General features: G+C 42.1%; 1 protein-coding gene and 1 non-coding gene across 2 annotated transcripts in view; both read right to left on the bottom strand.

Annotated features, from left to right (window-relative positions):
• Positions 1-879: 879 nt before the first annotated feature.
• On the bottom strand, positions 880-1,002 carry LOC114005442 (small nucleolar RNA SNORA4). The gene has a single exon (XR_003547293.1). It is a non-coding gene; the product is annotated as a small nucleolar RNA SNORA4 (small nucleolar RNA).
• Positions 1,003-5,719: 4,717 nt separating this feature from the next.
• The window catches only part of ATP10B (ATPase phospholipid transporting 10B (putative)), a 132,699-nt gene continuing 126,197 nt past the window's right edge, over positions 5,720-12,221 (bottom strand). Inside the window, exon 22 of the mRNA XM_027766957.1 lies at positions 5,720-8,497. Coding sequence (XP_027622758.1) covers positions 8,041-8,497 — 457 coding nt within the window. The 3' untranslated portion in view covers positions 5,720-8,040. The remainder of the gene's footprint in view (positions 8,498-12,221) is intronic.

The following is a 12,221-nucleotide window of genomic DNA, read 5'->3' as shown; positions in this document are numbered from 1 at the left end:
ATCACTATACTGTTGGAAAAAGGTAGCCTTGTAAGTAATATTTTGGATGCTGAAATTGGATAATTTGAGGTTGAATCTTGGCTCTCACCTACATACCCACTTGTTCAGATACCCACTTGTTGCTTTTGGGAAAGGTATCAAGCCTTAGTTTGCTTAGCTACAAAATGGGACAAAAAGGCCAAATAGGAAAACATATTATTAGCAGCTGCAGTAAACAAGAAAATGAAGTATATCCTCTGTTTTTTCTCTTGTATCACGAGCAGCCCTATGTGTAGGCAGTCACTTTCATGGCATTGTATGGTCAAAGTTGTCTACCTCCTCACCCTGATCTGCCACCATGCATTGAGTACTTCCATATCTGCTTCTTCTTTTTTTATAATAGAGAGAATTTTGCCATAGGGTGCATTCACTCATCAGAGAGACAGAAAGCGAGAAATTACCCCTCAGGGGGATGACCATGTTGCAATTCCTTCTCCTTCATTCTCCTCCCGGGATCTTGGGCATGCACACACATGTGCTTGGTGTGAGTTTCAAACCACCAGATCTGTGACTCAAACCATGGTTGACCATGTGGGAGTCCAGTGATGTAACCATTATGTCATCTTCTGGTCCCCATACTTGCTTCTTTACGGGGACAAAATACCCCGAATTGTTGTTAAATGGGTGAGTTTCCAAGAAGGGAATCTCACATAAGATCATGATGTTCATTAGACCAAGCCTGAATATCCTCTTATCTTGAACTAGTTGACTGATGGAAGTACCGGAAGGGTGATGTAAATTCCTACTTGGGAAGGTACCCATGGACCCATTGGGTAAAAGCACCTGTTGAGAGGTACCTCAGGGTTTCCATTTCCTTCTTTCCTTTCTTTTTAAGTTACTAATGTAGGCCACAAAATAGTAGTGAATTGTACTAAGTGGCATATAGCCCACTGTAGAGTGTGGCCTTTATTCTCCAAATAGCTCAAGTTGGTAAAGGTCAGACTTTCCATTTTCAATATGGAGTGGATCTTACAAATAACTCTCTTCTGGCCATCAGGGGCAGGCTCATGTGATGATCCAGAGTAGCAGAGGTGACTCAACCTCTGACAAGTTCAATTTCTCACTCTGGGCCTCTGTGTCTTGCTGTTTAAAAGGAGGAGAGGCCTTAGCTAGACGCCTAGAAAATGCTAAGTTGCCGAGAGATCTTGTGTTCCCTTCTTGAAAGAGAACCCTCATTGTTCAACATCCCAGTCTGTTACAAGTGGGAAAATAGGTTCTTGCTTCTTTTTACACATTTGTCTCCTATATCTGATAAAAGGGACGACTGCAGGAGGAGGCCGGAAGGCAGCTAGGGACCGGATGACAGGAGTTTGTCTTCTCAACATTTTCTCAAGAGGCAGGTAGGACAGTGGTTAGGGAGCCTGATTCCATTTCAGTTTTGTCACTGGTGATGAAACCTTCAGAAAGACCACACCACACTATGTCCAGCTGGGTTGCTGCCCACACAAAAACTTCAGTAATTAGGAAAGATACTAGCACCTCAGGAGATCAGAATTTGCACCTGCATTGCCTAACATATCTCTTCTCGAGGAGGGGTTGGCCTGGAGGCCTTCTAGGAACTCCAAATTCTGAGTTCGTGGTTCTCACATGTGAGAACACACACACACACACACACACACACACACACACACACACAGGCACACTTTCGGTGGGCAAAAGAGGTATCTTTTTTCAAGACAGGATTGAGGGCTCAGAAGCAGCAGTTTGTGATGCTTCAGAATTCATTTCTGCCTCTGCAAGCAGGAGAAGAGAACTCCAAGAAATGGCCTTTTCCTGGGACAGCCCATCCTGCCCCTGCCCAGGCTGCCCTTTTGCAAACAGGGAATGATATATGGAATTCTGGAGGAAACCCATAGTCAAACATATCTGCCCGGACTCACCTGTGATGTAGCCTGGTGCTTTATGTGTCATTTTACTCTTTGGGCTAGTCTTTATCTTTGTAAGCATCCAAACAACCATGGAATGACTGCTGGTTAATCTCTGGCAGATGAGAGCTTTCTTTGGAGGATGTCAGAAGACCCTGATTCCAGTCACAATGTCACCTCTGAATAACCGGGTGACCCTGAGCATGTCTACTCACCTTTCACCTGGGTTTTAGCATTTGCAGGAAATGGTGACAGTTTTATGTGTGGAAATACCTCCTATCTCATTTTGTGGGAAATAGGCTAGAAGCAGGCTAGAAAGGGCTCCTGACAATGAGAATATAAAGGTTTCCTCCAGCTTTTGTCAAGTATCTGGTTAGCCTCCCTTGGCTGTTCTGGGATCTGAGGATGGTCTGAGGATTGGACCATATCCCAACCAGTCTTGGTCCCTGAGGTGCCTGAGGCTTACCTCCCCTCAGGCTTGACCTGTGAGCTATTGGTTCCTCTTACAGATTGACTGAGAGTCAGGGGGGAACACTGACAGTCTATGTAGCAATGTAGGATGGGCATAGAGGAATGATATGGAGTGGGTACTACATACTGGTCCTGGGGCTTTGTTTACAGAGCAAGCAACTCTGCTTCCTGGGGTAGGTGGGTGGAGGTGTTGATGGAGATCATAGGATATTAAAGCCTATCTCCCCCTATTCCTTAGTGTACCTCAGGGCCTGCATGAGGGAAAGGAGTGTGCTAGCTCTGGCTTGCTCCTGACATGTAGAAATGGCTACTGCCCTGGCATCTCATTAGGTATTTGCAGCTCTTTAATATCTACTTATTTAAAAAGGCAATTTAGAATTTCAAAAAGGCTTAAGGGGTCCATGATTTCTCCAAATAAAGCTGCTGTTCTCCTGCTCTCACACATGCCCCTTGCTATCTGCCCCCACTTACTATTTCTTTGACAGCAATGGACACAATATTGTTGATTGCTGCTGTATGCAAAGCACTAGGAATACAGCAGGGGACAGGATTCCAGGGTCCCTCCCTTATGGGATTTCCTACTGTGCATGTGTGAAGCAGAGAATCGAATAGCTGCACAAATAGTAAATCACAAGGCCTTAACTACACCAGAGGTCATTTCTACAGAATAACCAGCTTCCTTAAATAGCTTCTAGAATCACAGAATATTAGTCAGTTTAGTACCCACCTCGAGAGTTTGAGGAAACTGGGATGAACTTCAGTTCAAGGTTAAAGCCTGGTAAAAAGATTTGTCTAGAGACACTGGAAAACCCCCTGCAGACTTGAATTTGAAACCTGGCCTCCTATTCTAGTTCTGTTCCCCTCAGTTCTGACTTCCCTGCACTGCTGCAGGAAGAGCCCTCAGGTGCGGCACCTCCTCCATGGATACTAGGTGGCACTAGTACCCCGTCAAACAGAAAGGCTCCCATACTCCTGGGTGAAAATGCTGGAATCCTCACTGTGGGGTGTCCTAAGTGTTGCCTGGGCAGCACTCCTCTGTCTCCTCCAAAGCCTGCCTGGTGGGAGCATTGGCTCACCTCCTTTGTCAGTGGAATCTTGTCTGGGTACTGGGGCCCCTGAGCAAGAGTCTGTCTCTTCTTTGGTTATCTGGGAGGATTTGCTTTGGTGTGATGGATTTTTCCTAGGGGCTCTCCATGTTCATGGGAAGGTCTGGTTGGGGCCCTGCTGAAGGAGGGAAATGTTAGGGCAAGGTAGGCACAAGTTTTGACTCTCCTGAGATGCTACGGTCTTTCTTTCTTACTGAAGTTTTTGTCTGGGGCGGCAATCCAGCCGGACATAGTGTGATGTGGTCTTTCTGTAGGTCTCGTGACAGAACTGAGATGGAATTCAGGCTCCCCAACCACTTTCCCACCTGCTTCTTGAGAAAATGTTGAGAAGACAAGACCCTCTGCCTTCTGATCCCTAGTTGTTCTCCGGCCTCATCTTGCAGTTATAGCTCCATGACTAAGAGTACAGCCTCCTTGTGGCAAATAGGTGGCATAGTGGTTAAGGCACTGGACTTCCACATGGTTGACTGTGGTGTGAGTCCTGGATTTGGCAGCTTGGAACTCATGCCGGGTGCATGTGAGTGCGTGCCCATGATCCTGACAGAATGGAGAAGGGATTGCGGTGTGGCCATCTCCCCTGGGGAGGGGGTGCTTTCTCACTTTCTGTCTCTCTGTTTCTCCAGTGAGCACACATGCCCTATAGTAAAAATCTCTCTCTCTCTCAAAAAAAAAAAAAAAATACAGCCTCTGATTTCAGACTCCTTGGGTTAGAATGCCACTTCAGCACTAGTTAATTGTGTGATTATGATGTGGTGTTTATGGAACTTCTCTTTGCCTCAGTCTCTCCCTTTATAAATGGAGATGTGACAGATTGCAGAGATTTCAAATTTCTTTACAGTTCTTCCCATGAAGAGCTAGAGTGTATTTCTGCACACCCTAAAAACCCATTGGCCCTGTGACTTTCCTCCGTAGAAGGTGGTGAACAGGGATGATGTGTGAGTTCTGAGATTAGGTTTCAGAAGATTCTGCAGCTTCTATTCTTGTTCCTAAAACATTGCTGCCATGTGGCAAAGCAGGGGTGACCTCCTTGAGGATAGGGGACCACAAAGAGAGAGAAGCCAGCCATCACAGCCAAGATCAAGACAGAGCAAGCTGTGATAACATGCGGAACAGAGGTGAGATATTCTGGTGAAGCTCAGCCCAAGTTGCCCACTCACAGCATTGTGAGCACAGAAATGAGAGCTATACTAATCTACCCAGCTTTGAGGTAGTTTGTTATGTAGCAGAAGGTAACCAAAAGAGGCAAGAATAATAGTCTTTACCATGTGACGTTGCCGTGAGGTTTTGTAGGATATTTGCTTAGACCAGTGCTTAGTATGTGGTGAGCTAATAGAGTTATTACAACTAACATAATCTAACACTATCTTGCAAGACTTCTACTTGCTTATTGGGTTCTAGTCACACTGACTGCCTTTCTTTTCCAGCATATAGCAAACTCTTTTCTCTTTTCAGGGATTTTGTATTTAATTCTTTGGAATGATACTTCTCCTTTGTCTTATTTTCATGGTTGAAATTTTAACTAACATGTTTCCTTCTTCAGGAGGCCTTCTCTGCCTCTCCTGAGAAATATCCCACTTTCATATTGTGTAATCACACATTTAATGACACCCTTGAATATTGTGTGTATTCCCTCTCTAGACTGTGAATTCTTTGCAGGCAGGAGCTGAGACCATTATCATTCCCCATGTTATCCTTGTTGCCTACTGCACGGTTGTGTAGAGGAGGCAGTCAATTGATACTGATCAAGTGAGTGAATGAAGAGAAGCACTTGATTCACTCTGGGTTTGAGACTGGTTTCAGGCTTCCAGAAAGAGGGGAGTGGCTAGGTTAGAGTTTCATACTGTGTGTGCTACTTGAAATTCTTACAATTCTTTGGGTGTGTTACACTCTCATTGAGTCAGATATGTTTTTGGTACTCTATGCCGTGTGTGTGCATGTGTGTGCGTGTGTGTGCATGTGTGTACGTGTGTGTGTATGTAGGTAAGTGAGTGTTCAACAAGGCTATGAGATTCTGTAAGATAGGGATTGAGTTCCTTACAGCCGCTAGCATATTGTTAGACTTAGAGTAGGGCCTTAACAAAAGCTTATTGGTGAATGGATGATGGGTGAAGAAGGAATGAACACAAAGTAAGATGGGTGGATGTATGAGTGGATGAGAGTACTCAGAACCAGTAATAATGATATTAAGAATAATAAAAACTTCAGATTGGCCAATAACTATGAAAAATTCTGTTTATTTTTTGAAAATAAAGTATGGCATATTTCCAGTCAATCCGTAAAAGATCATAATAGTATAAAATGTACTAAGCACATTCATTAGCATTATGTTATAAGGAAATAGTTGTTACAACTTTTCCCCCTCAATAAAATGGCACATTGGATGGTCACAGTTGGTTTGTTTACAGAGGGGCAAAGGTAGGTGGCCAGTCCTAGCAGTTGGCTGGTCCAATTCCTCAGGATTTTGGACTTTGTAAAAACGAGAAAGTCCCAGACAAACTGGACTGGTCAGAAATGAAAATTGAAACCAAAACCCAAACCAAAATCAAAACAAACAGTATGAGAATGTTGGATGTAGTTTGGCATTTAGATTGAGGGGTCAGAAAGTTTTTCAACTTCATTATCAGCTCTTACCTCTTTTCCCTTTAGCTCTGAAATAGAAGTACCTTGTGTTATTACTGAGAGTGTTACAGCTTTTAAATGTTTTTCACCATTGGGTTTATGTAATTTTGACTTGATTTTTATGCCAAGTCTGAGAGGTAGGTCAGTTCTAACCTAATTTTCAGGTGTGGCATTCTGCTTTAAGGCTTGTGGATCCTAGAGAGTACAGAGGCAGAGTAGATTCAAACACAGATCTCCTGAGGCTGCTGTTCTGTTCTTTTCTAAAACACTCTACTTGGATTTCTGGCTTTTTAACAGTGGTAATCAGTATCAATCATATGGGAAAAGGCCCCCGAGATCTAAGCTTGGACTTGATCTCCTCAGTTGGAAAAATTTCTATCATTACTGCTTTGTCTGGTGGCTTTACCTGTCCCTCTTGTAGCAATGTTCCTGTAGAATTCTCCTAAACACCCACCAGCTGGCTGGCGCTGGCATCATTATGTGGCAGGGACAGTAAGAGAGATTCAGTGCATTTGCTCTGGGATGATGCTCCAAATGGCCTGTGAAGTCCAGGTTTGTTAGGAAGATGGTCAGATCACCACTTGCCAACTTCATTGTTGAGTCTTTCTTTGGAATATTCACTGTGGAGTTATTTAAGTCATAGGCCAACTCTTGGCTAGTGGCTCAAGGACTCTTGCTCTAAAATGCTTGTTGCATCTATCCCTATACTTTGTGCCCTAATATGTAGGCATCAGCTTAAGGAGGGAGAGCTCAGTAAGCCTTGCTGATTTACTTTAAAAGACTAAAGATAAGCTGTCCATGACCACAGTAGACCTAGCTTCTCTGGCAGCCCATTAGAATTCTATCATCTACTCCTTTATTTGAATACTGTTTTGGGCTTTCTTTAAAAAATAGCTTTGGCATTTATGACCTAAAGGGGTAAAAAGTCTATGTAATCCCTCTTTTCCCCATGAAGTGAAACTTTCTCTGACTCCACTTAATACAACTGAAACACATGCCAGTGTCTTCCAGGCGGTGGTGCTCTGAGGTTGGGCTCAGAATTGCTGTACTAATGGGTCTATACTGGGTGCAGCTGTGATAAAATCTTTTCTTCTTAAGGTTTTCTTGTTTTAGAAGATGAATGAGATTGGTAATTTTATTTAAAAAATAAATAAAATAAATAGCTTAAAAAAAGAATGCTGCCTGTGTCTTCTTGGCAGACACTCCAACAGTGGGATGTAAGATGTGTTAGCTACAGCAGGGGTTACTGGTGTCCCTGTTCCCTAAGTTTGCCCATTCTCCCTGTGTCTTACACTAGTTGTGACCATTAAACCCTCACAAATGTCTATGGCATTGAGTTCAAATCCAGTTTTCATCTTTAGATGTTTTTATACTTTGGCTTAGAGACAAAAACAGATCCAACTTTCTGTGAGTAGAAGGGATGTTTATTTTGCCTGGGCCATCACTGAAATACTCAGATAACAAAGCCCTTGTGTTCACAGGTCTCTTCTGAAACATTACTTCTTGGCACCAAGGGATGAGGTGATGGTTTGGCAAGTTCATAGACTCCTAGACCTGAGATATTGCCTAGGTTGAATCGTGGAAATGTGACTTTTATATTAATTGGTAGGCTGTGCTTGTCTAGAAGTCATGAAAGTATCTTTATGATAAAAAAATTGAGAACTCAATGTAACAGAAACATGACCTCCTCTTAAAACTCTTGTTTACAAGCTGTGCTGCCTGTCAGCAGGACAAAACTAGAGATCTGCTAGTTTTCCAGTCCTTTTTTTTATCAACTCCCCTGGGGGCAGCACTTCCTCAAAGGAAGTCAAGCCTGAAAGGGAGAGAATAAGAAGACGGCACATTCATTTTTTTTCCTCTAGGGAGAGGAAGGGTCATGGGTTACTTGGGCCAGTGATTGGGTGGCCTCTTCTGAGTTTGTGCAGATTTATGCAGTCCTCTCATATGGTCAGTGAACTCTGGGATCGGCGATGGCTGCCTTTGCTTGAATGCCGGGATCTGTCAGTCTGTTCACTTGAATAGGGTCCAGGAGCCATTGACCTATTAGGCCCCAGAAGGTGCTCTGCAGTTGAGAGTTTTGCTGAGGAATCCCCTGAGCATAGATCATCCCTCATATGCTCCCTGCCACATCTCTGTTCATGGGACACCCAATCCTCAACCTGCTTCTGCATGGGAGGGCTGGAGCTCTTTGGCATTCTGGCTCTGCAGCTCTGTTCTGGCACAGGTGGTACTGGGTTGTGGGCAGGCTGAGCTACTCTAGGGACAGAGGCAGGCCTCTTCTGGTTTCTCCAACTCTGGATTTCCAGGTTTCTTTTGTCAGTAGGAAGTTTGTCAATTTTCTGAGCTTTTGAAATCAGAGACTTTCCATAGGTCCCTTGTAGAGACAGAAAAAAGTACCTGGTGAGAAATAACAGAATAAAAAATATTTTAATATTTTTGTTGAAATATACAATTTCAGCATTGAAAGGGGTCTTAGGATCCTGGCAAGATCCTCTCTACTGCACTCCTGACTGAAGGCTCTTAAATCCATGCCTTGGCACCTCTGGTACAGGGATGCTCAATAAGAGCAGCAGCAATGACAAACAATGAAATGTGAAAGCTGACATCTATTATATACTATTCTATTCAATTAGTGTTTTCCACATTATTAACTCATTTTATTCTCCCAAGGATCCATGCAGTTAGAACTTTTGTTTCCCTGTGTGTATGGATAAGACACTGAGGCACTAAGTGATTCAGTGATTTTTTTAAAAAAACACATAATGTGGTTGTGGAGTTACGGTCATAATCAAGCATTCTGGATCCAGAGGCCTGTCTCTTATCTACCATGCACAAGGCAGTCCATTCTATTTCAGGGCTTCTCTAATTTAGACAACTTTAATTGCTTTGTGATATTAACCCTATGGAATTTAATGAATTAAGTTATTTAAAAATACATGTTTCTTTCTTTTTTTTTTTTTTTCTTTTTAAAGAGAGAGATTTTTGCTCTATGGTGCATGCACTTGCTGGAGAGACAGAGAGAGACTGAAAGCGAGAAGTTACCCCCCAGGGGAGATTGCTATGCTGCAGTACCTTATCCTCCATTTTCCTCTCGGGATATTGAGCACACACATACACGTGCCTGGTGTGAGTTTTTAGCCGCCAGGTCCGGGACTTGAACTGTGGTTGACTACATGGGAGTCCAACAATGTTACCCTTATGCCATCTGCTGGTACCAAAATACATATTCTTTTCCTAAATCAATAGACTATGCTGACTTGAGAGTGTCACTGTCTCACTGTTTTCCAGATAAGGAAACTAAGACTCCAAGTGATGAGGTAGGATTCTCCAGGTCTGACAAGTTAATACATCTCTCTGTTGAGTAGCCTGTATTGGGTCTGGGACTGGGAGTCTCTATCTATGCCTAGAATATTCTTCCTGTTCAAAGTTTATGCAAAGGAAGGTGTGAGAAGGTAAATGCATCTATGTGGTACGTGGAGAAAACATATACCAGTTTGTGATACGGGGCAATTCACATGCTCACTCCAGGTGTCAGTTTCTTTATCTAAAAAGTAATTGGGGACAAAGGGTACCTAAGATCTTTTCAAATTGGTAGTCTCTCTTTTCTTTTCTTTTTATTTTTTAATTAAAAAATTTCCACTATGTCTAAAAGCTACAAGGTGACCCCATAGTGGCCAAGGAATGTCTGAAGACTGCAGTAGATCTCATGAAATCAAATAAAGTTTTCTCTATTTTTTTTCTCATCTCACCCAGTTGAGGTGTTAGAGACCATGTAAGTGTTTTAGGAAAAAAATTGTTTCCTTGCTTGGAAATTGAAATTTCCTTAGTTTGAACATTTATTTGAATATGGTGCTCCCAAAATACCAGCTACCTTCCCCATCCAGTTTTTTCAACAACTACTTTCAAATACCCAAATGGGCTAGGTGCCAAGGAATTAGTCTGTGAACAAGACAGAGAGGGTTCTTGCTATCCGGTAACATGTGAATGTATTGGGTTATTGGAAAAGTCATGATGTATTTTTCTGTTTTTTTTTTAATTTTTTATTTTGTGTAAAAATATGTCATGACTTTTCCAGCAACCCAATAATTATAGATGGAAGTGGCAATGAGAGTGTGCAACTGGGAGTGTTCAATTAGTAGGCTGGGAGACCTTTCTTGAGGAGATGTGAACTGGGAGATGAATAGGTAGTAGCCAGGCAGAGATGGTGAGAACCAAAACCCAGGCGCAGAGACTGATGTGTGGGCAGTGAGGATAAGAGTAGAGAAAAATAACCCAGAAGAGGTTGGCAGGACAGAGTAGGTAAGGGCTGTAGATCATGTTTCGATTTCATGCTTTGTCGTAAAGGCCTTGGGAGGCCCCTGGAGGGTTATAAATAGGTAACACAATCATACTTAGATACAGTGATAATGGACAAGAGTAAGACTCAATAGGAAACTACTGAAGTAATTTGGGGTGAAGGAGTCATATTTTATCCATAGTGGTGGCTGTAGCAATGGAAATAGCAAAATGATTTGAGAAAGAAGTGGCAGGTAGAACTGTCAGGACTTAGTGGCAAGTTAGATCTGGGCGTGAGGTAGCAGGTGATGTCAAGGATAACTCCCAGGGATCTGTCTTGGTCCTGAGTGGGGAATATTTGCTGCAAGGAACTTCAGAAGAGACTCAGGTGTCTGGGATGGTGGTGGTGATGGAGGGTGGAATTATGACTTAAATTACCAATGTGTCTCAGTTTCCTCAAACTTTAAATGCCCAGGGGAGGTGATGAATGTGTAGCAAGAAAGATATGTCCAGAATTCAGAAGAGAGGTCTGGGCTGGGAATTTGTAGTAGAGAATCATCTGTTGAAAGTGAATTTTAAATCCACAACGATGACTACTATGTTTTTGGGGAATATATAGCCAGAAGACAAGGGGACCTAGGACAAAGGCTTAGCAGATACTCTGTGAAGGGCAAGAGTCTGCAAATAAAACAAAGTAGGAGAAAAACCAAGAGTGTCTGAGGTTACCAAAGCCAAGGGAAAAATGTGTCTAGGGGCTGCACCTCTATTGAAACTAATTTAGAGGCTGATCGGCGTTAAGGGTAGCATATTATTTCTTTGTTTTATCTGTAAAATAATTTAAATGGATCTGTATTTTTCGTTTAATAGAATTTGTCCCGTTCTTTTGCATTAGTTGAGTAACTAGACTGAGATTAGTGAAATCATGGTTAGTAAGATAATTATCACAAATTTGAGTACAATCAATCTCCATTATAGCAAACATTCTATCATATATTGGGTTGTCAGAAAAGTAATGGTACATTTTTCTGTTTTTCTATGCAAAAGTGTGCATGACTTTTCTGACAACCCAATAGATTTTTAGAAACGAACAATAATTGTTCCAAGGTTACAAGTTAGCAATCCTTGGAACTATTAAAATAATCATCTCACTATCTGAGGAAGTCTCTTTGCCTTTCTTAGAAAACAGAATTAAAGAGAAATTAAACTTTATTATGATAATATAGAATAAGCAAAGATTTAACTTATGTGTTATGGTAACTAGCAAGCAAATATTTGCTTTTTCCATACTTCTCTCTCCTCTATTTAATAAGCTGTAAGGTGGAGTGCTTGTCCTTTTAAAACACCTGCGCCAACAATCTTTGCATACTCTTCAAGGGTCCTCTCAAATTGCACTTTAGTCTTATACATTCTTACTTCAAGTATGTTTTTTAGTTAAGGCAGAGATACAGGATGTGGGGCTTATTAATTTCTCTTTCTATATCCCAAAGAAGATACAGAATTGGAGAACTCCGTGCTTGGCCAGTGGTGATCACAACCATGTTTAATCTCAAAAGTGGGGGAAAATATTTGGCCCACATATTTGATGCCCCTTTTCAATCAGAGCATGATCTTAGTTGTCCCTTTCAGAGTCTTTCTTTCCAGAAGTTGGATATACAAAGGATAGTGGCAGGAAATAAGTCCCCTCAGGCTTGTGCTTATCCTTAATTGCTTCCCATTCTACATCCTCAGATGCTTCTATACTACTAGTCACTTTCACCTGTACTGTGGCCCAACTTCTGTCCAAATCATTCACTGGATTGTAGGCTTTTTTTTTTTTTTTTTTTATAAAGGGCACGGGGTGTTTCCA

Source organism: Tupaia chinensis, unplaced genomic scaffold (genome assembly GCF_000334495.1).
Source record: "Tupaia chinensis unplaced genomic scaffold, TupChi_1.0 Scaffold143796_1, whole genome shotgun sequence".
Classification (NCBI taxonomy): domain Eukaryota; kingdom Metazoa; phylum Chordata; class Mammalia; order Scandentia; family Tupaiidae; genus Tupaia; species Tupaia belangeri.
The sequence above is the reverse complement of the archived record's forward strand: the minus strand, read 5'-3'. Positions and strand labels throughout refer to the sequence as shown.